A 25,520-nucleotide genomic window follows, 5' to 3' on the forward strand; every position below is an offset into this window, starting at 1 on the left:
GCGCAGCCGGAACCCTCGAACGCACGCCGCCTCGACGGCGAGTACGACACGGCCGCCTAGCGTAGAAGGGCGCCGCCTAGTGGCAGAGAGGGAGGGCAAGTCTGCTGGGGACAAGGCGCCGTGGCGCCCTCTGGGGGCCGGAGGACGGAGCCACAGCTCAACTCGTAGATTCTGACGGCAAACACTGGGCAGATTCCCACCCCCTGCTCCCCGCGGACTTGCTCCCACCTCGCGGCAGTGTCCAACCGCTGTTTCACTGCGCCCACTCCCGGGTCTGCACAGGGCGCAGGAAGCGGTGCCCCGGGACTGTGAGTGAGCAGTGGGCCGGGCGGGGATGGGACGAGAGCTTGCGGGGAGGCTGCTGTCGCACACCCTAGAGGAAATCCTTGTGTGTAGGGGAGGGCGCACCACCTTGCCAACACTGCTGGGGTCTGGGAAGACTTGTCCAGCTCCCCCAGCAAAACGAGGACCACTCATTGCTCTCGACCCTCAAATCTGACCCAAAGAAAAGTGTGGGCTTAGGGTTCTGGGAAGCCCCTAGAGGGAGAACCCCTAAGCCGGGAGCATCTGTTTGCAGCTGCTGGGAGCCCCTAGGAATATCTCCATGGAGTTTGGGCATGAGGGAGCCCCTCCACTTCACCCCCCCTCCTCCCTTCAGGTCTCCAGGCTCAAGCACCAAAAGACAGTGGTAGAGCCCTTGTCTGGCGTGCGAGAGGCACTGGATTTGATCCCTAGCAGTGCAGAATTTTAAAGAAATACCTTTGTCATTGAGATCTCACAGGTTGTGTGATCCCACGACCAGATGGCAATGGAGTTGCTGCCTAGGCTGCAAGGCGGAAGGGGCAGTGAAGCCTCTGGGGTGGGAGCTGGCCCAGACCTGCCAGAATCTAGCAGGCCCAGAACCCTCGACCCTCCCCACCCCCCGCGCCCCCTTGCGTTCTCTGGCACTCTTTCCCTCCCCGCAAAGTCCTGCTAAGAAAGTTGGGGTCCTGGAACCAGAGACGAGACTAGCAGGCCTGGCTCCTCCACTCACCTGCTGGAGGCGCTCCAAGGACTCTCTTCTCTATTGCTTCACCTCCCTCACCTGCGAAACAAAGTAATTCTTTTCTCCCGGGATTGCCAGGTGCACTAGGGAAGACCTGATATGTCGGCACCCCCCGCCCCCCAATTTCTTCCTCAGTCGGGGATTCTGAACTGATGAAAGGTACTTGGAAAACTGTGAGATCCCTCCTGGCTCTGAAGTTTGGGATCCCTTTGGAGCATGTTGGCCTGGCCTGACATGCGTCAAAATGTGTAGGGAAGATTGTGGGAGGGTTGGCTATGTGGCTTTAAAAAGGTACTGAGCCCCACAGCATCCTCAGGCCCTTGATCCCTGGGAATAGCGGACAGTGGGCAGAATGCCTTCCCTGGCTCCAAGGCAGGTGGTCTTCTTCATAAACCTGGGCGTCAGCAGCAGCCATGGTGGGAAAAACAGCAGTTCACCTACCCATTCCATCACCCAGAGTCCAGACTCCCAACAGATACTGAGGAGGAGCAAGGAGTGGGGCTGGCCTGAGTTACCCTGCTCCAGCCCCAGCCCCAGCCCCAGTCCCAAGCCAGACCTTTCTTCCCTCCCTCCTCTGGCTTCAGTGAGCATTGGGTCCAACCTTGGCTGGCTCCCTCAGCTCTATCCCAGGGCCGCCCCCACTGAGTCACTGCCTCTCACTCCCTCCCTCACCCTCTGCTGCCCACCCCTTTCCACCAGCCAGCCCCCCCTTCCCCAGCTCTAAGAGTTGGAGGGATCTGCTAGCAGGTACACATACCCTCTCAGTGCCCAAGACAAATAAGCCATAGGCCCTAACTGACCCTGGTCCCCTGGGCACAGCAGGCAAAATCAGGGGAGGTACAGACATGCTGAGATAGAGGTGGAGCTGGGCCCTGGTTTCCCCACTCCACATAGAATGTGCATTGTAAGCAGACTGCATGTTGTCCACCTCTGCACTTCCAGCACCCTGCACAGAATAAGTGTTTAGAAGTATCTGAGGCTAGTCACAGTGCCCTTGTCCTCCTGAGGCTCCTTGTCTGTGGGTCACATGGAAACCAGAATCACACATGAAGCCAGATTCAGAGGCTCAGCCTGAAAGGGAGATAGAAGAGACTGAGAGCTTCAGGATACACAGCCTCAGGATGGCAGAGGCACAGAGAGAAACAGGGATGGACTGGGGCCTAGTGGGAAACATTGGGGGGCTAGGCCTGGAGCCAGCCTGAGGTGGCTGACCACAGTAGGCTCTGTGGGCTGAGTTTGCAGGACTAAACAGTGACTCATTGGAGCCCATCTCTGTGGCTCTGCTGGCAGCCAAATCTATTCAAAGCAGCCTTTTCCACTGAGATCATAAAATGCAGATGGGCCTTCATCCCCTCCTCCACTCAGCCTCCCATTCCTCGCCACCATGAATCAGTCAAAAATAAAATGCGAGCTCTGGACCTCAGGGGGCTTAGTGATAAGAAACCCATAGTCATTTTCCTCAGTCCACCCCAAACCTTGCACACTCCAAACATTAAGGGCAAAAAATATCCCAGACCTTCCCGACCTCTCTCACCTTTGGCCTAAATAAACTTCAGATTCCTTGTTATGATATTTAAGGCTATCCAGAGGCATCACAGTCTTTCTGTCCAGCTCCCAAACTAACCAGAAAAATGTAGATGATTATAAGTCTCGTCTCATACTGTCCTTTGCCTGAAGGCTCTTGCCTTGCCTATCTCCCTTGATTAAAATCCTTCCTCCTTCAAGGACTAGATATAGCACCTGCTCTTTCCTCCCCAGCCATCCTAGCTAGGCAGACCATCCCCTGCCATCTTGCCCAGTCAAGTGGTCACTTATGAACAAGACCTTAACTTGCTCGCTCTTCTGCCAAGCATAAGCCTACCTGCCTTCCCAATCCCTCTAGCTGTGTTCATCTGCTTTCTGGGCCTCTGCTGAATCAGAACCTTTGGGATATGCCCAAGAATCTGCATGTTTGACAAGCACCCCAGTTATTCTGACACTAAAGTCTGGGAACAGCTGCCTGCTGTCCCCAGCACCAGCCTCTTCACCTCCTCTGGGCTGCTAGAACAGCTTCCCAAAAGGTCTTCATTCTTTGGCTTTTTTTTTTTTTCCTTCTACTAATTCACCCTCCATCTGGGCTTCCATACAACTTCCACCTGACAGCCCCATGTGTATACTAACACACACCCACACATACACACACACACAATTTCTCCCAGAAGCCTTTCCAGATCTTTCAAGAACCCCATAGCACTTTCCATGCATCTTGGCCTTGCAGTATAAGATGGATGAATGCAAACACTATGAACCCTTTCCATGAGCCAGGCCTGGGACAGATTCCTCCCCATTTAACATTAATCACAGCAGCAATTTTGTGATATATGATTGCTATCCCATTTTAGAGATGAGAAAAATGAGGCTCAGAGAGGTCTGTGTAACATGCCCATGATGACATACATAGCTGCTGAGTAATAGTTGGCACGGACTTGAAATTGTTAACTATTAATTAACAACCAGGCTTTATTACTACCAGCTGTAAACAACTTGAAGCTAAAGCTAAATCCCTCTTCCTTCTCTTCGTGTCTTAGCCACGCATAGCACAGAAACAGTAAATGTTAATTGATTAAGTCTGTAAACTTCAAAGTGTACCAAGAACCTTCTGATCCATAAAGAATGGAAAGTGGGATAGTGATTACCTAGGGTTGGGGAGGAGGCAGGTATAGGGCTTCTTTGGGGGAGGATGAAAACATTCTACACTTAGGTTATGGTGAAAGTTGTGCAATTCTGAATAAGAACACTGAACTATACATTTTAAACGGATGAATTTTTATGGTATGTGCATTTTATGTCAATAAAGATGATTTTTCTTAAAAAAATCCTTTAGACACAGTGGGAATTGGACTTGGGGAGCATTGTGGAGATTTCTGGACCCCACATTATCTGAATTTGTATTGTAAACACTCAGGGTGACCAGCTCCTTTGAGATTGCCTTCCCATCTGCCATATGCAAAGGAGTACTTCTGTTTATTTCTCTCACATCTACCTCCAGGCTCTCCAGAAATGCTTCTGTGGCCCCAGGTGTGGTGGTTGCATTTTTGGGAGCTTAGATCTTGACCCCTGGGGGTCTTTTTTCCTGCCAGCCTTCCCTGTTTTGTAGATTCCCAGTTCTGTGACCTCAAGCCCATACAGTGATCCCCCAGACTGCCACTTCAAGACCCCTGCTAAAGGGACAATGTTGGAAAAATGTGAGAGAGGATGGGGAGGACCAGAGGTACTAACAGTATTGCCTAAGATCCTCTCCTCCATTCTCTACCTCAGAAGCCCTGGGGTAGACAGATCCCCTCTTGCTTGTGTCTAGAACCCTCAGACACATGGACAGAGGACACTCTTCCATCTGAGTGATGTTTAATGCATCTTAGGTTCAAGGTGCAAAACAAGGCAGGGCTAACCCCAGGAAAGCCACCTGCCACTCAGCACCACCCCCCAACACTGCAGCTGGGTATCCCAGCCCCCACAGAAATGGAGCAGTGGCTCTGGGATACCTGGCTCCTTCCCTGTTTGGGGAAATGTTGAGGTGGCAACTTGGGAGCCCAGAGCCACTGTGTCCCTTCCTCAGAAAATCCAGAACCAAGGATCAAAAGTTCCAGATTTAGACCCAGAGTAGCAGATCCCCCAAAGCAGTCCAGAACTGAAGCCTGGCCTAGGACCCATGTCCTGGAAAAGGAGGTACCATCACCCCAGTACCTGGCAGCAAAGGGAAGGGGCTAAAACAAGATGTGACAGCAGACTCCCACTGCCCTAAAAAAAAGTGGACCATGAGTAACTGGCCCAACAGGGTACCCCCCTCCATGGCTGAAGCCTGCTCTACATCCCACCCCAATCTCTTGGAGGACCAGCCCCTCACTGAGCCTCTCTGGCAGAGCACTATCCCTGATCTGGTGCTAGGGAGAGCGCAGAGGGCAAGGAAGACCCGCATCCACTGAGGAATGATGCCCTTGCTGTGGGGGCAGGAACAGCTGCCTACACTGACCCCAGGAAGAGCCCCTGGTGAAGGGGCATCAGCTACTCAAGTCTCTGGGCCTAAGCCTAGACTGGGTCCTGAGCCATTACTCAAATGAAAGGGTGGAAGGGGCTAGGAGCAGGGAGGGGAGTGAGAAGGGTCCCTCTGAGGACCAGCCCAGGAGACCCTCCTGATCAGCCCCAAGGAGTCCCAGTTCCTTCTTCAGTCTTGGCCCCCTCTGGCTCTGTGTCAGGCTGAGTGGGCTCTTCTGCCTATTCCAGAGAATACTTCTTACAGCTCTACCTCCTGCTCTTCCCCAAGGCCCTGGGCTACAGCCGGCCTCCTCTGTTGAACTGAATGCACCAGTGGGAGTTGGCGGTGCCAGGGCTAAGATGGGTGCGGTCCTTGTGGTCCATGAGGGGCTGCAGCTCCTGCTGTTGGGGGATGTCAGCGCTGCTTTCACTTCGAGAACGGCCAGCTTTGGCCAGGCTCGGGGGGAAGGCGAAACTAGAGCGAGGGTCAGAAGACAGGTCAAGAGGGGCCTGGGGTTCTTCAGTGCAAAGTGAATGGGGAGGCAAGCGGTTCAGAGTCGGGGGCTGGGTACAGGGAGGGGATGCCAGGCTCTCCAGAGATGAAATGCTCTGGTTCCAGCCTGTCTGCATGTCCACAGGCACGATCTTGGTGGTTTCCGAAGACACGTACACTGCCAGGTCCCCCTGCGCACTTTTCCAGGGTAGCTCCTTCTCTGCACAGGTTGGGGAGGGGGGGATGATGCGTGGGCTTGGGCACACTTCAAGGCCTCCTGGGGAGAGTACACATGAACTTATTACCAATGCAGTGGAATTGTTTTCAAGTACAAGCACACTCTTGTAAGTAAGAGCATTCCACAGCCACCATGTTACATCCATTTGTGCATTTATCTGATGACTGTCTTGCTGAGAGGAAGCACCATGGCTGGTTTTACTCTCTGTTGTGTCCCACCACCTAGCATTGTTGTTGAAGAGATACCTATGGAGGGCTGGATGTGTGGCTCAAGCAGTAGAACTAGCTTAGCAAGTACAAAGCCCTGAGTTCAAACCCCAATACCACAAAGGAAAAAAAAAGAAAGAAACCTGCTGAACAAATGGAAGTCACTACAGCATGAAAAAGTAAGGAAAGAAGTCTTGTCTCTGATCACTCCCCTCAGACATGCAGCAGAAACATGTCTGTTTCACAAACTGCATCCTACTAAGCTCTACACTGGCCTGCCAGCAAGGGTGAGGCAGTGGCAGGGAGGGAGAGGAAGACCTTGAGGCTCCAGGCCAAAGGCTTGACTGCTAGACACCCTGCCTGAGTGCCTACAATACCCTTTGGAGGGACATAGTCCAAGATTGTGAACTCATGCAAACCTAACAGCAGGCTGAAGCTGTACTGCAAATTGGATGTCAGGATAAGGACTGGGAGCTGAGAATCCCAGAACTGCAGGCAGCTGGATTACAGGAAGTCTGAGATTCTGAAAAAGGAAACCTGAGCTCTCTAAAGTCAAGCACAATGCCTTGCAGATAAAAGGTGCTCAGTGTGTATCTGTTCATTGATAAAGTGCTGAAAATTCCAATAAACTCAGGGCCTCAAACACGCTAGCACACTACCACTGAGCTACACCCTCAGCCCCCAATAAACTTCTTGACTGAGTACATTATGAAATGTATTGATGCTATGATTAAAAATGAAATGACATCTCTTGAAAGACCTGGAATATTAAAATTTAATAATAACAAAACCCATCAGCGCTCACCTTTAGAGGATGCTAAGGAACTAACTCCTTGATCTGAGGATTATAAATAAAAGGAAAGGATCAAATACTTATCCATTCTTTCCTATATGAACTGTATCTCAAAGTAACCAAATTGATGAGGAGAGGTTTTTAATAGAAGAATTCCTGCTAATACTTTTTTTTTTTTTTTTTTTTGGTCGTACTGGAGTTTGAACTCAGGGCCTCATGCTTGCTAGGCAGGCACTCTACTACTTGAGCCACATCCCCAGCCCCAAATTCCTGCTAATAAATGCAGATGAAAAATAGATGTAGAGAGCTGGCAGAGTGGCTCAAGTGGTACAGCGCCTGCCTAGTAAGCGTGAGGCCCTGAATTCAAACTCCAGTACCATCAAAAAAAAATTAAAAAAAAAAAGATATAGAATATTGCCATTGTGTGTTGAATGTGGCATGATTATCAGTGGCTGGTAAGACCACTCATTGAAAAGCTAATGTGGAACTTGATCATGGATAGATCAGGTGAACATCTAAGCCCAGTGATCAATGTTAGCCTCATAATAAAAGAGATAACCATGTGTTTCCTGATATGGCCAATAGGAAGTATACTATAACCACCTATGAGGTAATTTTTTTTTTTTTGTGGTAGTTGGGGGTTGATCTCAGGGCCTTATGCTTGCTAGGCAGGTGCTCTACCACTTGAGCCACTCCACCAGCCTACCTATGAGGTATTCTTACAAAAAAAACCAAACAACAACAACAAGCAAACCCTAAAATCTGATCTAGATTTGAAGGAAATGTGAGGGACAGAAAAATATATTAAATGACACTTTGGGGGATACAATCAGACCAGGAAAGGCTGTAGGACAAATAACCTGGTTTCTTTTTTTTTTTTTTTTTCTTGGTAACCTGGTTTCTTCAATAAATATATTACAAGGGGGGAAAAGTAGGGAGGTTAGATCAGAATCTTCCAAACTTGACAGTACTGACTTTTTTTTTTTAAACAGTACTGGGATTTGAACTCAGGGCCTCATGCTTGCTAGGCAGGTGCTCTACCACTTAAGCCATTCTACCAGCAGTACTGGCATTTTAAGACAGCTACTTCTTTGTTGTGAGGACTGTCTTGCACATTATAGAATGTTTACCAACATCCCTGGCCTCCACCCACTCAATACCAAGTGCATCCTCCCCAGCTGTGACAACAGAAATGTGTCCAGACATTGCCAAGTGTCTCCTGAGTGGAAAAACTCTCTACCACCAACCCTTGAGAACCACTGTGATGAATTAAAAGGGTCTTATCAACCAAATGTAATGGATCTTATCTGAACTTTTTTTTTTGTGGTACTGGGGTTTGAACTTAAAACCTACTCTTTGAGCCACTCCACCAGCTTTTCTTAATGGGTTTTTTTTTTTTTAAACAGGGTCTCTTAAACTATTTCGCTGGGGCTGGCTTCAAACTGAGATCCTTCTGACCTCTGCCTCCTGAGTAGCTAGGATTATAAATGTGAGCACCCAATTTTATCCAGATTTTTATTTGCACAAAACTATTGTAAAAAATATATATATATGAAGAAAACCAGGGAAATCTGAACACTGACTAGCTATTTGATGACAAAGATTTTATATATAGTAATGATATTGTGGTTATATCTTTTTAAAAGAATCCTTATCCTTTATGTTGGAGTATTTATTGATAAAGTGATACAATATTTGAGGTTTTCTTCATAAGAGCCCAGAGAAGCAGGGTCATAGGTGAGGGTGTAGGTAAAATAAGATTGACTATGAGTAGGTAATTATTGAAGCTGGGTAAAAAATAGATGGGAGTTTATTTCACTGTTCTGTCAGTGAAATAAGTTATTTTGAAATTTTCTGTAATAAAACCTTTCTAAGAAGTACCTCAGGGTGCTTGAGCCAACCACTAGTGAGTGATACCTAGCGTTACGAGTGAATTAAGTCTCCACATGTGGAAACATGTATATGTTGTTTTTTATCCTTAACAATTACATTTTGCTGATCTCAGCCTCCCCGCCTCCAGGTCAGGTGCCACTTTCACGGGGTCTCTACCTGAGAGCAGCTGTGCTGAGCATGGGTCACAGCAGAGCCTGCTGTTGGTATGCTTATCACCTTGGATTCCTAGGACATAAAGGGAGGCAGGATGGAAGCAAAAGGCTGTGGCCTTTGGACTCAGACCGGTCAGATTTAAACTCTGGTTTGGCCAGGCCAGGTGATGCTGGATTAAGACACAAGTCCTTTAGTCCTTTATAAGCTCAGTTTCCCCATGCTGGTTGTTGTGAGGGTTGAACCCGATCATGTGTGTCGGGTTTTTAACAGAAAGGAGATGCTCAGTAAATGCTGGTTGGTGAATAAACTAATGAATAGGTAAAGGGAGTTGCCTGGAGTTGAGGCCATGAAAGCAGAGGGAGGAAACCAGCTTGCTCCAGAGGGGAGGGAGGCAGTGAGGAAATCATTACCTGAGACCTTGCCCTCTTGGAGAACCTCACTGGTGGCCCGAGCCACAAAGATGATCCCCTCGTCGTCCTCTTTCTCTGTTTCTGAACTGTCACTCTCCTCCTCCTCCTCAGACTCCACGGTTAATATCACAGCAGCTGAACAGGGACAAGAGCTGAGTTGGGGCAGCCAGCCCAGCAGCTGCTTCTTGGTACTGCATAACCCCAAGCCAGCTCCTGCATCCCCAGGCAGAGCCCATGTTGGCAGAGGTGCCTGCTTTCTCCTCTGGCTCTTGGGGGCACTGGCCTAGAGAATAGGAGGCTTAAGAAGGGAAAGAAGATTGCAGAGCTGGAGGAGGCAATGAGAAGCAGCCTCAGAGGAGGCTATGAGGGGAGCACCTTCCAGCTCACCTATGTTCTTGTCAGCCCCAGGATCCATTACTGAGTGACAACATGAGCACGTGGAGGGCTCAAAAAGCTCATTACCACTCAGCTCATAGGGAACAGGTGGGACACTAAGCCTCAGTGTCTATCCATTTTTCAAGGTCTAGGCCAACCTCCCCTTCTCCATGACCTTTTCCAAGTACTCAGTGCCCATAGGCCATAGTTAGCAGTCAGGCTCCTCCTCTAACATATTGTGTAACTGCTTCGAACATTTCCAACATTGAAATCGAGCATGCCTGTCTAGTCCATCAGAGGAGAAGCCCCCCGCTCATGATGCTAAATGCACCCAGACGTCCTCCAGGATAATGGTTGATGAACCCTGCCCTTCCCCTTCTCCCTCCCATCCTCAAGCCCACCACTCTGCTCCCAGCTTGCCTGTATCCTGAAAGCCCAGGTCTCGAGGTTTTCCATTTGTAGCCTCAGCATTAGCCACACCATCTTTCTGAGGACCAAGAAAGCAAGCCTGAGCCTCTGGCCTTAGTTCCATACACTAACCCTGTTATCTAGTAGGATCAACAGGAAGACAGGTCTTCCCAGCCCAGCAGGGGAGGGAATTTGTGTCACTCCCAAGGGTTTCTATCATCCCACCATCTCTTGGCTAACCAGCCAGTAACTGTGGAGTTTGAGTAACCTAAGCCCCAACAGTGGCTGTGGATGCATCAGCTTGGGCTGATTAAACAGGGGGTCCCCCTACGCTGGATTCCAACACTTGAAGGGCTCAAAATAGTGAGTTGTCAACCTCCAGGCACAAATAAAAGTTCCAGAGAAAGGACATGCCTTTTTGCGACTGGTCTTGTGGAGTCGTGGCTTGCTCTTGGTGAAGCAAATGTTGTGCTTAGTGGACTTAAAGGACTCAAGCCGTCGCTTCATGTTCTGCTGGAAGACCTCCTTGTCCTGGCGCTCCTGGGCATCCTCAGAGATGAAGTGGCGGCTACAGCTGGCTTTGTACTGGTAATGATAGTCCCACCCTGCCATGAGGCTGGATGCCTTGGCCTCCCACAGGAACCCCAGGCCACAGCCCTAGCTATGGCCTTCCAGCCTAGCTTTTCCAGAGCTAGCCATGGATTAAAAAACAAGACAAATATATATAACGACAGGGTTCTTTGTTTTGTCCCCTGGTGCAACTATAAGACCAAGGGGCCATATTCTTCTTTATACCTCCATTTGTTTAAGTATGGTCCACACATTCCACCCACCTGTCCCCTTCTACATACACAGGATCCTCTCCAGCTGGTCATCTCTACAACCACCACCATGACACCAGGGCTGTACTTTGGTTTTTCATAACTAACTCTCCTGACAGCTGGACTCCTCATGGTCCCAGCAAATACCTACCTAATTCAGAGCCACTCCTTTCATCTGCTTTTTTTTTTTTTAACACTTATAAAAGGATTCCCCAAAGTGTTCCAGGTCATACTGCCTTGCTTCACCTCATACCCCCAGTCTGGTCCCTTTCTTATCCCTCATACTTTCGGCTTCCCTGAACTAGTTCCAAGAATTTTCTTCAAGTCTCCCATTTGCCCTCCTCTTCTTCCTATGTATCTGGAGGTGCTCCTCTCTTCTGGGGTGAAGAGGCCCAACCCTGGTCTTTGCTTTGCTCAACTCACTTCTTCCTGCCTCTCAGCTCCTGGCTTGCTTTTATTTCTCCACTCTCCTGCATCTTCACTCTCTCTGGCCACTGTCCCTCTGCTTTCAGGCAAGTTCCTGCCCTTACCCCCTTGAAGAAATCCTTTCCTTTGATACCACTGCCTTCCTTTTGTGTCCTAACTTCTATAATTGATTCCAACATTTTCTCTCCTACCCAGTACTTCCTTAAATAGCAAAAATGCAACTCAAGGTCCCAATGTCCACAGGGCTGCCTTCTCCCTAGTCACCAGTCCTGTGGCCTCTGCTTAGGCACTAGCCTGGCCTCTGTGTGGCATCCAGCCCTCCTTCCACCCCAGTCTGGAGACACCAATTTGCTTCTGCCTTCTCCAAGGGTTCCTTCTGTCTTCTTTGCTGGTTCCCTGTCCCTTTCTTCCACATGCATTCTTCAGTATAATATACTTGGTCCTCCACTCTTGCCTCTGAACACTCTCCCCAGAGACCCATTCTCTCAGTTTTAACTATCCCAGTGACATGATCTGTGGTCCCCAAACAGCAATCATCAGACCAGCTGCATCTGAACCACCTGGGGGATTTGTTAAGATCACAGTTGGTGGCTCACTCCTATAATCCTAGCTACTTGGTAGGCTGAGACCTGGAGGATCATGATTCAAGGTCAGCCTGGGCAAATAGCTTACCAGATCCCCATCTCCAAAATAACCAGAGCAAAAAGGACTGAAGGTGTGGCTCAAGCGGTACAGTGCCTGCTTTGCAAGCACAAAATTCTGAGTTCAAACCCTGTACCACCAAAAAATACAAACATAATAATAATAATAAACAAGATTACAGATTCTTAGTCCCACTCCATACTACAGAATCAGGAATCTCTAGAAGGTGAAGCCAAGAATAGTCTAGCAAGCTTCTTAGGGGATTCTGTTGAAATCAGATGAGGAAACCTCTAACACAGACTGCTTCTAAGTTTTTTCTCCAGCTTCTCTCTTTCTCTGGTAAGCTACAATCTTATCTTTCTAACTCTAATGATATTTTTGGGAAGAGCATGAGAAATTATAGATTGTGTCATGGTACAACTAAATAGTTTCAGAACTAGTTCAGTAACCATACCCAAAAAATGCTTGATCCATGTCAGTCTGGAGGAAAGTCTTTAGCAGTATGCAACAGAGCACTGTCATGTTCAACATTTCTATGATTTGGATGAATACAAAGTTAACAGGCTTAGCAAATTTTCAGATGATATGAATCTGAGGTGGCAGACATGGGATCCAAATGATGGAATACTGGGCTAAATTAAATAAGATGATATTTAACAGGATAAGCACAAATTTACTCCAGTTTTTTTTTGTAATTGACTACAAGAACTGATTGAACTGAACTGTTCAACCAATCTTATACACACACACACACACACACACACACACACACACACACACAAACTCACATGTACTCCTTGATGTAACAAAGTAAGTATACAGCATAACAAATGAATGTCCCTGGATCTGATCAGGCCTCTAAATTTAATGATCAGGAAATACAAAAGATGGGAGAACATGTTAATACCACTAGAATACAATTAGCAAAATCTAGAAAATGGGAAATTCTCCAAAATAAAGTGTTCAGTTTTTTCAATAAATAGCAAGAGGGAAAAAGGAGAAGGAACTATTATAGTTATTTTTTTTCAATGAAGAGATATGTTTCCCAAATACAAATTGTGGACTTTATCTGGATATTGATTTGAACAAACTAGTTGGAAAAACATATTTATTGAACACTACTGGATATTTAATACAAAAAGGAATTAGTTATTTTCATAATAAAAGAATTATGATTTTATTTTTAAAAGAGTTCCTGCCACCTAGAGATACTTTCTGAAATGTTTAGAGATAATGTGATAAGATGTCTGGAGTTTACTTTAAGATAATGTGGAGCCAGGTGCTGGTGGTTCATGCCTGTAATCCTAGCTGCTTAGGAGGCAGAGATCAGGAGGATCGAAGTTAGAAGACAGTCCAGGCAAATAGTTCGCAAGACCCTATCTCAAAAATATCCAACACAGTCAGGTGCTGGTGGCTCATACCTGTAATCCTAGCTACTCAGGAGGCAGAGATCAGGAGGATTGATGTTTGGAGCCAGCCCTGGGTAAATAGTTCATGAGCCCCTATCTGGAAAAATCTCATCACAAAACAAGGGGTTTGAAGCCAGCCCCAGGCAAATAGTTCATGAGACCCTATCTCAAAAAAAAACATCACAAAATCACAGGGCTGTCAGAGCGGCTCAAGTGATAAGAGCGCCAGTGTATCAAGCTGAGGCTCTGAGTTCAAACCCCAGAGCCACCAAAAAAAAAAAAAAAGAAAGAAAAAATATCCAACACAAAAAAAGGCTGGCAAACCCCAGAACCACAAAGTAAAACAAAAGATTTTAAAAAGATAATGTGGAGTTCTTTTGATCAGGCTTCAGAATATGACAAAATTAATCATGCGTTGATAATTATTGAAGCTGGATGACATAAATGACTTCATTCTCTACTGAGATTTTGCAAAAGGAGAAAAATAAAAGAAAAACAAACACAGTTTGGATGAAACAGGGTTTGACAGCCTTTACCTGAGGAGGGAGAGGGAGTAAGAGCAGACTGTAAGGACAATATGGGGCTCTAAGTAATGAGTCACAGAGGGACCCTGGGCTGCAGGAAAAACAATAGCAAGTTCTAGAAGTTGAAAGAGGAGAGAGCCCTTCTACCTTGTCCTAGCTAATCACAGCTATAGTAGTACCTTCCATTCCCAGGCCCTCTTTCTAGGGGCAAAAAAAGACACACCATGGGCAGGAGATGCTAGCCTGGAAGCAGGAAGGCCTGTGGTGAGGACCTGTCTCGAAACCTTTGAAGCTTACTTTGCAGAGCTGCAAAGAATCGAATCAGAAGAAGTATGTGCAAGTTAAAAGAAGCCAATTCTATCTTAACATTCTAAGAGCCTTGCCTATTGACAACCACCAGGAATGGTAAAGGCCAAATTCTCATTTCAAAAGATTCAAGATAATAGCCTACTGCCCCCTTGTGGGGTTGCAACAGATTCCCTCCTAGATGGACTGGGCCTGTCTAGCCCCAAACCTTCATGATCTGCACTGGACAAACTCACATTACCTAAAACAGATGTCTGTTACCCCATGCAAAGCTGGTCCCTCAGCACCCCTGCTTCTGTGACCTTCACTCTCCAAGGACCCTCAGGGATCCCTAGCCACTATCTCTTCCTCTCCCCTGGGCCAATCCCCAGGTCCTATGTGCTTCTCTCCCTCTCCCAGCTCTGATCTGAAGTGCTTCCCTCCTGCTTCCAGACAGGCTCTCCAGCTCTCAACTCACGCTCTCTAATTTGGTCTGCACAGTCACTAGAGAAGGCCAATCCATTCTCCAAGACAGCAGCAGCAACAACAACAAAAAGGTTTCTTACTGCTAACAAGACGAAACCCTTCAACTGGGCATCTACAGCTCACCACAGCTGGCACCAAGCTGCCTCTCGAGCCTCTGATCACAGCCTTCCCGACTCCTCTCCCCCCACCCTGCCCCACCCTCTCCGCCTCACACACCCTGTCTGCTCTCACCCTGCGGCGTGGCTTGTAGAGGCCTCCACAGAGCAGGTGATGCATCACAGCATCCTCACGATCCCGGCCACTGCGAACAGTGTCAATCACTTGCAGGTCCAGACACGCTCCACTGCCACTCTCCCTCCTGCAGGAGGCAGGGACATATATGCTGGGATCATATGCAGACAGGGGAGGGACAGAAGCAAAGGAGATGACACATTTTCTCCAGAGGGATTCAGGAAGGGACTGGGGAAGGGGAAGGGACCTTAGGAACTCACAGCAGGTTGGTGACAGAGGTCTCTGCCACAGAATTTCGGCTGGGCATAGAAGGCAGAGTGAGGCCTGTGGAGGACAAGATGTGGCCTCCCTGCAGGACCAAGGTCAGACATCAATTAGAGGGTGGCCCAGACAGAGGGTAATAAAGAGAATAACAATAGTTCATACTTTTCTTTTGGTTTTTTTATAGTGCTAAACCCAGGGCCTCGTGTATCCTAGATAAGCGCTCTACTACTGAGCTACACCTCCCGCCCCTTATTTTGCTCTTTTGATGTCCAGGTACTGTGAGAAACACTTTACATACTAAATTCACAAAATCTGACATAGGTGCTCTTACTTATTCCTGCTTCCTCCACTGAGAAAAATGAGGCTCAGACAATGTAAGTTACTTACCTAAGGTCACAGGCCTGTAATTAGTAACAGTTTGACCCATAAATGCTGACTCCAGAGTCCAGCTGTTTCCCACCTTTCTGTACTGCCTGCCAGACTCTGACTGTTAGACTTGGCCAGGTTTGTTCATGCAGCTGCCACTTCACAAGACTGTGAAGACAAATGGGAGTTTCTAACTCCCTGCTAACAAGCCTGCCTGCCTATGGCCCCTTTCTGCCCTGTTCTGCAGGCCCACCTGGTAACTGCTGGCTCACCTGATCCACGAAGCTGATGGCATCCCGGATGTTGAGTCTGTAGTACACATCCCAGATCTGGTCCCGGATGCGGTAGGCTGACCTCCGCATCAGCAACTGACTCAGGTACTTCTTGTCAAATTGCTCCCACCTACAGAGGATGTCAGGGCCAGACCTGAGTACCATCCTTAAGGTGTGGCTGGCTGGCCCTTCCTCAGATGGGGCAGGGACACTGCCAGCACTGGCCTGTCTTTTCTTAGCCAAAAATTTCAAGGCTAATTCGATCTTACAGAATTTAGTTTTAGAGGAAAGCCTGACATTAATTAGTTATTGCAAATAACTGTAAAAATTGCAACCATGACAAGAACTACCAAGGATAATTATAGAATATGATAGGGATTTGTCTTAGTCAAGGAGGTAGGGAAGCCCTTACTAAGGAATCAATGCATATGGTGAGATCTGAATGATGAATATAAGTAAAGTGAGAGGGATGCAAGGGGGTGTTCTAGTAGCTAGAACATGTGTGATGGTCCCAGGCTTGGAGAGCCTGGTAGGTCCTGAGGCTCTAAGATAGGGTCCATGAGGAAGACCATTGAAGACAAAACACAGCATGATGGGGCTGGAGTCTGGCAGGTGCCAGACCATGCAGGGCCAGGCAGGCCACACTGGGGAGTCTTGTCTTATCCTGAGAGTACTGAGATGCCACTGAAGGGCTTCAGGCAGAGGTCACCCAGCCTGAACCTGACTGCATCCCTTCTCAGAAAGGTGGCATATTCCCCATGCTGCCCTGACTGGTGGGGCTACTGCTGCTGAAGGAGCCTCGGGGCAGCTCCCTCACCTGTCCCTCCAGTAGTGGTAGCCATGGTGCCCCACAACGTCCTCCACTGCAGCCAGAATGTGGTCAAAAGTCTAGAAGGGGGGCGGGTAGGGGGACTGGATCAGGACTCTGCCACGAAGGAGAAGGGAGAAAAGGACAGGTGGAGGGATGGGGCTCTGATACCCACGTGCTCATGTAGCTCCTGGTTCAGGGTGGGTTTGTGATGCTCACTCCTCTTCACCTTCAGCCACTTGACCAGTGGCTTGATGGTCAAGCCCTATGGACAGGCAGGAGGTGAGCCCTGCCCTATTCAGATTCCTGCTGCCTTTCCCCCCCCCCTAATTAGGTCTCAGCATTGTCCCCCTACCCCACCCCACTGTACTCAAGGTCTGGGATTCAGTCCCTGCTTCACCCAATGGGAAGAGGAACCCCTGTGCCATAGACTATAAGGCTCTCCCTGGGATCTGCCAGTCCTTTTCCCCACCCATCCTTGTGGACATTCCCACCTGAACGATGACTGTGAAGAAGACCACCACAATAGTGGTGGCCACAAAGTAGTCCTTAGCAGGGACCTTGGTCCTGTCCAGTAGGATGACGAGAGCAAAGGCCACAGCCCCCCGCAGGCCCCCATAGGACATCACCACCTGGTCAATCTTGTCCAGAGGGACTAGCCGGAACTGATTCAGCACCCACGTCTGCAGGACTACGCCTACAGCAGGAGGGAGGCCAGTGGGAGCAAGGCATTGAGAGTGGATGACACTGGGAGTAGATGGCACCAAGTATCTGGGCTAAGGTCTGGCAGGGGCTGGGAGAGGTAAGCAACAGGGGAGGCTTAGAAATTGACAAGGATGATGACTCAGACAGGGAGATGAGCTGTGGGCTGGGAAGCACAGGGAACAGTGGGGAAGCAGAGGGTGCCAGCAATACCCAGGGCTCGGAAGAACAGGATGAAGAAGAGGGTGCCCATCACCAGCCCAGAGTCCCAGGCCCACTTAGAAGAATCCACGGCCGAGATGCCAAGCAGCATGAAGATGACAGTCTCAGCACAGCTGGCTAGAGTCTTCATTGTGTATTTGACAGCTGTGCGTGACTTATGGGAGATGTTAGCCTCCACATACTTCTTACAGCCCAGGCCACACATGGTCACCCTTGAAGAGAAATAGACAGTAGGACAAGTGAAGAGAGATCCCAGGAGGTTCAGCTTCTAGGGTTTGAGCTTGCTGTGGTGGAGTATGTGTGTGTGTGTGGAGATTTGCCCATCACAAGGTGTCAGATTCTCATTAGGGGAAGACTGCTAGGTAGTGGTTGGTGGTCCTGGAAGGAGTCCTCAACTCCAGGCCTCCCACGCAGTGCCTCCTGGGAGTTGGGGGGGAGGGATATGTTCTGACTAGCAGACTCTCTGAGGCAACTTTTGGAGTGCTGTGACCACCACAGTCAACAGGCCCAGGCTTTAAAGTCCATTTTCAATTCAGCTTGTACTTTGAGCAGAGGAAGACTGAGTCCTCAGGTGCCCAGCACAGTTCCAGATGCCCAGACAGCTCTCTCAGATTACCTGAGGTTTACTGTCTCCCCAAGGGAGTTTGAGGTACCCACCACCACAAGGGCCCAGGGAAGCCTATGGACTCCTTAGGGTCCTGCTCCTGGCCATATGAGGGGCTACTATCTCCAGTGCCCCCTCCCAACTACCTATCTGTAAGGCCCCAGGACTCACGCAAGAATGGCGGAGAGTGAGGCCATTTCAGCAGTGAGGTAGGCTGCATAGGCGAGGAGGAAGACCAGCAGTGGCTCGATGATGCGAACCCGCTTGGTGAAGCGTGTGGTCAGGGCCAGGAGGAAGGCAAAGACTAAGCCCACGGCTGCCCCGCCCAGACTGACCAAAAACAGGGAGGCTGGGGGAGGAGTGGGTTGTCAGCATGACCCCTTGCCTGGACCCTCCCAAGGCTGACAAGACTGCTGCCTGTCAAGAAGTGGAGAAGGATGTCCACTGCACTCCCCAGGGCTCAGGATCCCTAGACAAGCCCCTCCCAAACCCCATTTCTCCATAGAGGAGAGTAAAAAAAGGAGGCAACCTGAAAAGCCTCCTCTGTCCTGATGCCAGGTGTATGGGACTCAGCAACCCCAAGGAAGGCAGACCTTCAATGCTGGCTGAGAGAGGGGGAAATACTGACCGACTCCCTTCAGGTAGTCAATGGCCTGCACGTTGGCAGAGCCCATCTCTACAAAGGAGTTGCAGACCTTGTACAGCACCTGAGTGAGAAGAGGAAAGTCAGGAGTGGGGAGAGACAATGACTAAAGTCAATGGACAAAGCTGAGAGACCCTATTTCTTCTCTAGGGGGATAGGAGAGTCTACTCAGATGCCCAACTGGCCAGAGCATGGCAGCTTGGGGTCAGGGGATGGTAGTCTACTGGAGCATTCTTACCACAGTGACTGCATCATTGAGCAGGGACTCGCCAAAGACGATGATAAACAGAGTCTCATTGACGTGCACTTCCTCAAAGACAGCCAGCACAGCTACAGGGTCCACTGCTGAGATAAGGCTCCCGAACAGCAGGAAGTCCAGCAGGCCAGCCTGCACCTTAGGGGCTATCAAGGGAGAGACAGGAGACAGGCCAGGAATTGGTGACCCTGTCTCCTGCAGTATTCACTGGGACAAGCCCAGAGCTCTCCTCCTCCATGATAAAACAAGGAGGCCCAAAGAAGACATGGAAAGATGAGGAGAGCACTGGTCTGTAGGTCAGAGACTTGAGCTGAGCTGCCTATGCCTAAGGCCTGGTTTTGCATTCATCAGCCGTGTCATGTGGGCTGTCACAGTCACATGACTTCTCTTAGCCATGCCTCCTTATCTGCCTACCTCACAAGATGGCTGCAAAAACCAACCTGGGAGATGGCTCAGAAAGCTCTATGTAACCTGAAAAGCAAAGGTGCACTGATAATAAAAACTGCAGCAACAGTAAAAGTAGCTACCAGCAGGTGGGAATTGGCTTTATTAAGGAGGATAACAGGAGAGATCTGTGGCTCTCAGCCATAGGGATGTGACATACACAGTTCTCAGCAGAATGGAGAAAGCTGAACACAGTATGAAAAGCACCACAGGTGGGACTTGAATATTTCAAATAACCTCCATGAGCCTCAGTTTCCCATGGGCAAATTGGGAATAATAATATCTACCTCAAAAAGTTTTTTATTTAGCCAGTGCCTGATATGTAGTAAGTACTCAATAGATATTACCTATTATTAGAATTACTACTATGATTAGGATCTGCTGTCCTCCCTTCCTGCCCCAAATCTCACTATCTTATTAAGAAAACCAGGTTGGAGTCCCCAACTGGGAATTGCAAACCTCTCCTTATAAACATTAGGACTGAATGGATTTCTTGCATCTGGAAATGAAGAAGAAGGGATCAGGGGAAGGCCCTAAAGAACAAAGAGCCTCAGTAAAATAGAGGCTAACTGTGGATTTCTCATGCTAACTTTGGACCAGATTATCAAATGAACTTCAGGTGCTCAACTTTCTCATTCATTAAATGGGATAAATTATACCTCAACAGAGTTGCTATGAAGAGTCAATGGGATATGTAAGGAGAGAATGCCCACTGTAGTGGCTAGCATTTTATGGATATAAAATGCATATTTATTAAAAATAATAAGAAAAGCTGGAAATCACTCTGACATGGTATGAGCCAACCCAGGACATGGGGGAATGGTGAGCTGTGCCTCAGGAAAGCAGGGCTGGCAAGAGGCAGTGTGGTAACAGAGGACAGGAGACAACAGAGTGGTAATGCAGGCTCCCCAGACTCAGCAGCCTACTGGAAGCCAAGCCCCTGCTCAGCTGTCATGCTGCAGAAGTAGTCAACTGGTAGAGACCTAAATGAGGGCTAAAACCCATCTGGAGTGTTGCCTTACAATACAGGTGGGAAGGACCTAAGACAACTCCCAGAGAATGGCTCTTTCTAGCATCCAACAGTCACAGCTGGAGGAGAAGGAAGTGGAGGAATGGGTCTGACAAAACCTCCCTCTGCTAGCCAGGTCTTAGAGTCACTCACCCACAAGTCCAGCCTGCTGCAGGCCCCAGAGGGCAGCCCCTGTTGTGAAGGCATTCCAGAGTGTGCCCACCACAGCGTAAGTGAGGATGGCACCCAAGTTGTCAAAGAACAGCCGACTGGGCATGAAATAGCCTGAGTCCAGAACGATAGGAGGCAGCAGGAAGAGGAAGAAGGTGCCTGGCTCCAGCTGGTACTCAGCTTTCTTGGCCACAGCCAAGACAATGCCCCCTAGCGCCAGGCCCAGCAAAATCAGCAAACAGCTCTCAGGGACCAGAGATGTTACCTTCCGAGACAGGTGAAACACTGAAATGCAAAAAGAGAGCAGCTAGCACATATGGATATAATAAAAAAAGAAAAAAAAAAAAGAGAGCAGCTAGTATGATCTTATGAAACACTCTCCCACCCACTGGCCTACAACTTCCCCATCTTAAGGTTACCCAAGGTTGGCGGAGTGACTCAAGTTGTAGAGAGCCTGCCTAGCAAGTGTGAGGCCCTGAGTACAAACACCAGTATGGCCAAAATAAATAAATAAATAAATAAATAAGGTTACCCAAAGTCAGAATCCTGACCCTGGGACCAAGGGAGGAAAAAAGAAATACAGAATTTCTAGAATCTCTAATACCCAGGGCTACAAACCCTCCATTACTGCAAGACTTTTGCTTGCTTTTTCCTTTCTATAAATGCTCCTTCCTCCCTGTGCTCATCCTCAGGGCCTGACCTCAACTTTTTCTAGCCTCTTTTATCCACAGTTATCATGTGAACCTCAGCAAATGCTAACTGATCTCTCTCTCTCTCTCTTTTTTTTTTTTAGTGGTACTGGGGTTTGAACTCAGGGTCTACACATTGAGTCACTCTACCAGCCCTATTTTTGTGATGGGTTTTTTTTGAGATAGTCTCATTAACTATTTGCCTAGGATGGTTTCAAACAGTGATCCTCCTGATCTCTGACTCCTGAGTAGCTAGGATTACAGGCGTGAGCCACCGGCATCGGGCCTAATTGGTCTCTTCATGCATAACATAGCTATAAAATTCAGAGCCTCTACAGTAGGTTCAAAGACTAGGTTCTCCATTTACTAGTTCTGTAATCTTGGGGTAAATAACATCATCTTTTTGCTCCTCCGTTTTCTGATCAGCAAAGTGGGAGTAAAAACAATAATGGTCTCACAGGATCCTGAGAATTAAATAAGACAATCTATGTAAGGCACTAACACACTGCTTTATAGTAAACAATAAATGTTAGGTGTTATAAATGATGAGTGTTAATATTATATATGATAGAGCTCCCTAACTATAATGTACATGTATATTACACCTCTTAGGAGCATTCTAGGCCTCCCAACCCAAGGTACATTTCATTATATAGGCTCAGTAAGGACTCACTAGTTTAAAAAGCTCTGGGTTTAACAGTCAGATCTCCATGTCTTCTTCTGGCTTTATTTTCTAACTGTGATTTCAGGCAAATTATTTAATTTACCTCAACTTCAGTCTCTTCTCTGTAATATGGGGAAAATTCCCACCATAAAGGGTAAAGATATGATGATATGAAGTGTGTAAATGCACCTACTACTGATACTAAGGTATCAGACACATAGTAGGTTTTCATCAAATGTTAATGAAATTTGACTCTGGGAAAAAATAGTAACATCCATCTCTAGAGAAGAGAAGGTAAGAAGAAGGTATCTAACACTATTGCTACTTTTACCCTTGTCCTCTAAAACATGGCTCACTCACCATTGGGCCCTCAAACTATAAATAAACATATCTCTCCTTACACAATTCCTATGGTGCTGGTACAGGAGACCTTATTAGCCTATGTAAGATCTTATTCTTAGGGCCTTTCGAAACAGCTCCCAAGGACTTAAGTCAGTGCCTGGGACACAGTGAACTCTACATAAATATTTGTTGAATAAAAGGAGATAAAACTTTCCTAGCAATGAAACTGGGAGGTGTACCTGAACATTCTGCCTATACTTCCCCTCCTTTCTGAAGATTCGGGGGGAAGGGCTTGTGGAGAAGGAAGCTCTCCCCTTTCTCAATAAGAAGTATCATCCAAGCTAGAAAAATCACTAGGGCAAACTACAGTTGTTGCTATAAACCCTACATAAGATAGGAACTCTCCCACAACTCAAAGACTTCACAGTAAACCCAATCCTTACCTCCAAACCTGAGGCTGCTTCCACCTTGCTGTCACTGCTGCTCAGCCTCTATGGTGAACTCAGTCAGTCATAGTACTCCCTACACTGGAACCTGCCGTTGGTGCCCCATTTCCTTTCCTTCAGGGACCCTATTTCATCCTCATCTCCTCAGCATGCACCAGCCCCAGCCCTGCAATTCAAGACCCATCACAAAAGCCAGTTCTCTGGCAGAATCAGGCTCCCTGAAGTCAAGTTCCACTTTCCATTATTAATCTCTGGCTGCCAAAACAGAATGGAGAGTTCTATTCCTGCCCAAGCCCCCACCCCTCAGCAATGTCCCAGGGGGAAGAGGAGGCAGCAAATTCTAGATAGTGGGATTCCTACATGAAGGCTGTATTGGTAAGACTGGAGTACAGTCTGTGCCAGCATAGATGGGGAGTAAGTAGCAACACTCAGCTATAATTAGTCCCCCCACGGCACAGCCTACACAACAAAGAGAAAGGAGGAGGGTCCCTGGTGGGAGGAGGGACCACTGGCTGCTCAGAAAGGAGGAGGAAAGGGCAGAGGCAAGGAAAAGCAGGGAAGAATCTGAAGCACATCCTTCAGTGTTGTGAGGATTTAGGAGGTCTGATGTATGAAAGCACCTAGGGTACACAGCACACAGAAAGCTCCGATAAATGGAAGTTTCCTATACCCCAAAGAGAGAGGAACGTGAACCTGAATGGAGGAATGTACCCAAGCCTAGGTGCAAAAAGGTGACATTTTTAAATGGGGACAAAGGTGAGCTAGAGGAAAAGTGGCAGTTTAGTATCTCAAGATAATGAACACTTGGACTTGGTCTCCAGGGAAGATTGGTTCATAGGGACCAGGATACTTGGGTTCCCATAAGAATACCATCCATTCCTTCAATGTCCTCATGCGTCCTCACCCCTGACAGGTTTCTGAGAAGCCGGGCATTGGTGGAGGAGTGGTTTGACTGAGAAGAACTCACGGTAAAGAAAAGAGGGCAAAGGAGCCCAAGATGGAGCTGGAGACAGTGGGGGCAGCCCTTCAAGAAGGCAAATTGTCAGAGCTCCCACTGAGAAGGGGAAGAGAGAGACCCACAAAAGAAGGCGCAGGAATTGGGCAAGAGCCGGGATTTGTGGAATCCAAGCCTAAGTCTCAGTACCATGCAAGAAGCTGGCCAGGATCTGGAAACCCCGGGGTTAGGGGCGGGTCCGCTGCCACCGCTGGCCTGCCGCACACACACACACACACACACACACACACACACACACACACACACGCACTCACCGATTTTGGCCAGACTGGCCACCAGGATCCAGAGGGCCACGAGGTAGGGTGCCTCCACTTCGTGCCACTGCCAGCGGAAGAGCGCCAAGCCTGGAGGAGGCTCGTCTCGAGACCCCGACTCCTGGGTGGGCTCTTTGGTTGCTCCCGCCCCCGCCAGGGGCAGCCCGAGCAGGGGCAGTGCGGCGCGCAGCATCCTGCAGCCTGCCTCACCGCCCTCCCGGCACCGCACGGCCGCCGGCCCCGCGTCGCCGCCGCCGCCTACCGGACGCCCCCGCGTCACAGGCACGTGGGACCCGCTCCCCCCAATCGGGGCTCCGATCCCCCCAAGCCAGGTCCGGACTCCGAGACCCAGCCTCGGACGCCGGTAGTCGCGATCCCCTCCTCCATCGCCTCTAGACTAGTCCCAGCTCCGGAAATTCCCTAGCGCAGCCCTTCCCCGAGTTCCGAAACCTACTCCTTCGAGTCCATCCTCCCAAACCTTCCCCAAACCTCCCTTCGCCGGGATTCAGAGAGGTAAGCGGCAACCGCCCCCCAGGGACAGCGCGCCGCGGGAGTTCTGAGGACAGGGCCCGGCGGGGAGGGACGCGTCGAGTGCTGCCCAGCGGCGAGCAGCCTGCTCCAGGTGCCCAGGCTGCGGGCCCCAGCGCCGCCACGTGCAGACAGCAGGGGGCAGTGCGCAGCCGTCTTCCGCGCTGCTCTCCCAAACCTGAGACCCCCTTCGGGTCCCCACCCCGACCACAGCTGCGCACGCGCACTGGGAGCTTCCAGAAAGCCGTGATGTACATCGCTGCCACCACGTCCCCAGGACCCCAAGGCCGGGACTAGGCCCAGCTCATTCCTGGCTGCGAAGCAGGCTGTTTGTTCCTCCTCTTTCCCAAACCGAGGGGCACCACTCTCCTTTTCCCTCAAACTACAGGAGACATTACTCACCTTTCCTTGAAACTGAAAGGAACCTATGGAATTCCCTTTAAACCAGGAGCGATCCACCCAGCCTTGGGTGAACTCGGCACATCTGGCCCCAAACAGAGGAGGATTGTCTCCACTTTTCATTCAAGCTAAGGGGCATGATTTCCACTTCTTCCTCCAAACATGTGCTACCTGCCTCCTCAAACTGACTCATCCCAATCTTTTTTGAGAAAGGGCATCCGTCCCTCTTCTTCCCACAACTAGAGGGAACTGATCCCACCTCTTCCTTCAAACAGTGAAATCTATTTTCACTTCTTGTTCCAAACTGAAAGAGACTCCTCTCATTGCTTTCTCCGAGGTAAAGGAAATAACTTCCACTGATCTCTCAAACTGAAGGAATTAGGCTTATCTCGTCCCTAAACTGAGGGAGACGCGGCTGAGGTAGACTATCCAAACTTCCGTCCTCTTGCCCTAAAATCCCCCAAAGAAGCTCAGACTCACTTATCCCAAACCCCCCAAAAAATCTCCCTCTTCTTGCGCTCTCCAAGGCGGGGCGCGAGCTCGGGTTTTCCCGCCCTCTTAGCCGGGGAACTA

At 49.0% G+C, this 25,520-nt stretch overlaps 1 protein-coding gene across 8 annotated transcripts; it reads right to left on the bottom strand.

Annotated features, from left to right (window-relative positions):
• Nucleotides 1-4,412: 4,412 nt before the first annotated feature.
• Nucleotides 4,413-25,475, bottom strand: Slc9a5 (solute carrier family 9 member A5). Of its 8 annotated transcripts, none has more exons than XM_074055844.1 (17): nt 24,951-25,475; nt 24,021-24,087; nt 20,593-20,895; nt 18,969-19,132; nt 18,716-18,794; nt 18,259-18,436; nt 17,475-17,695; nt 17,054-17,256; nt 16,735-16,824; nt 16,569-16,639; nt 15,752-15,881; nt 15,110-15,198; nt 14,850-14,976; nt 10,440-10,610; nt 10,038-10,104; nt 9,243-9,377; nt 4,413-5,826 (listed from the first exon to the last, which is right to left on the bottom strand). In XM_074055844.1, the coding sequence occupies exons 1-17, from the start codon at nt 25,068-25,070 to the stop codon at nt 5,354-5,356; spliced, it is 2,688 nt and encodes an 895-aa protein (XP_073911945.1). In that variant the 5' UTR covers nt 25,071-25,475; the 3' UTR covers nt 4,413-5,353. The 8 variants fall into 8 exon arrangements, with proteins under 8 accessions (XP_073911945.1, XP_073911948.1, XP_073911947.1 ...); XM_074055847.1 differs by lacking the exon at nt 24,951-25,475 and having other exon boundaries at nt 20,593-20,724; nt 20,876-20,895; nt 24,021-24,106; XM_074055846.1 differs by lacking the exon at nt 24,021-24,087 and having other exon boundaries at nt 24,951-25,075.
• Nucleotides 25,476-25,520: the final 45 nt, after the last annotated feature.

The sequence above is a fragment of the Castor canadensis genome, chromosome 15, assembly GCF_047511655.1.
Source record: "Castor canadensis chromosome 15, mCasCan1.hap1v2, whole genome shotgun sequence".
NCBI classification, from domain to species: domain Eukaryota; kingdom Metazoa; phylum Chordata; class Mammalia; order Rodentia; family Castoridae; genus Castor; species Castor canadensis.

Bases quoted from the DNA above. Each gene is read 5' to 3' on its own strand.
- Slc9a5 (XM_020177942.2), bottom strand. From the start codon at position 24,213: ATGCTGCGCGCCGCACTGCCCCTGCTCGGGCTGCCCCTGGCGGGGGCG. The intron at 17,696-18,258 runs GTGAGTCCTGGG...TTTCTCTTCAAG, and splicing joins TCACTCTCCGCCATTCTTGC to GGTGACCATGTGTGGCCTGG. The intron at 16,825-17,053 runs GTGGGAATGTCC...GCCTGTCCATAG, and splicing joins TCTTCACAGTCATCGTTCAG to GGCTTGACCATCAAGCCACT.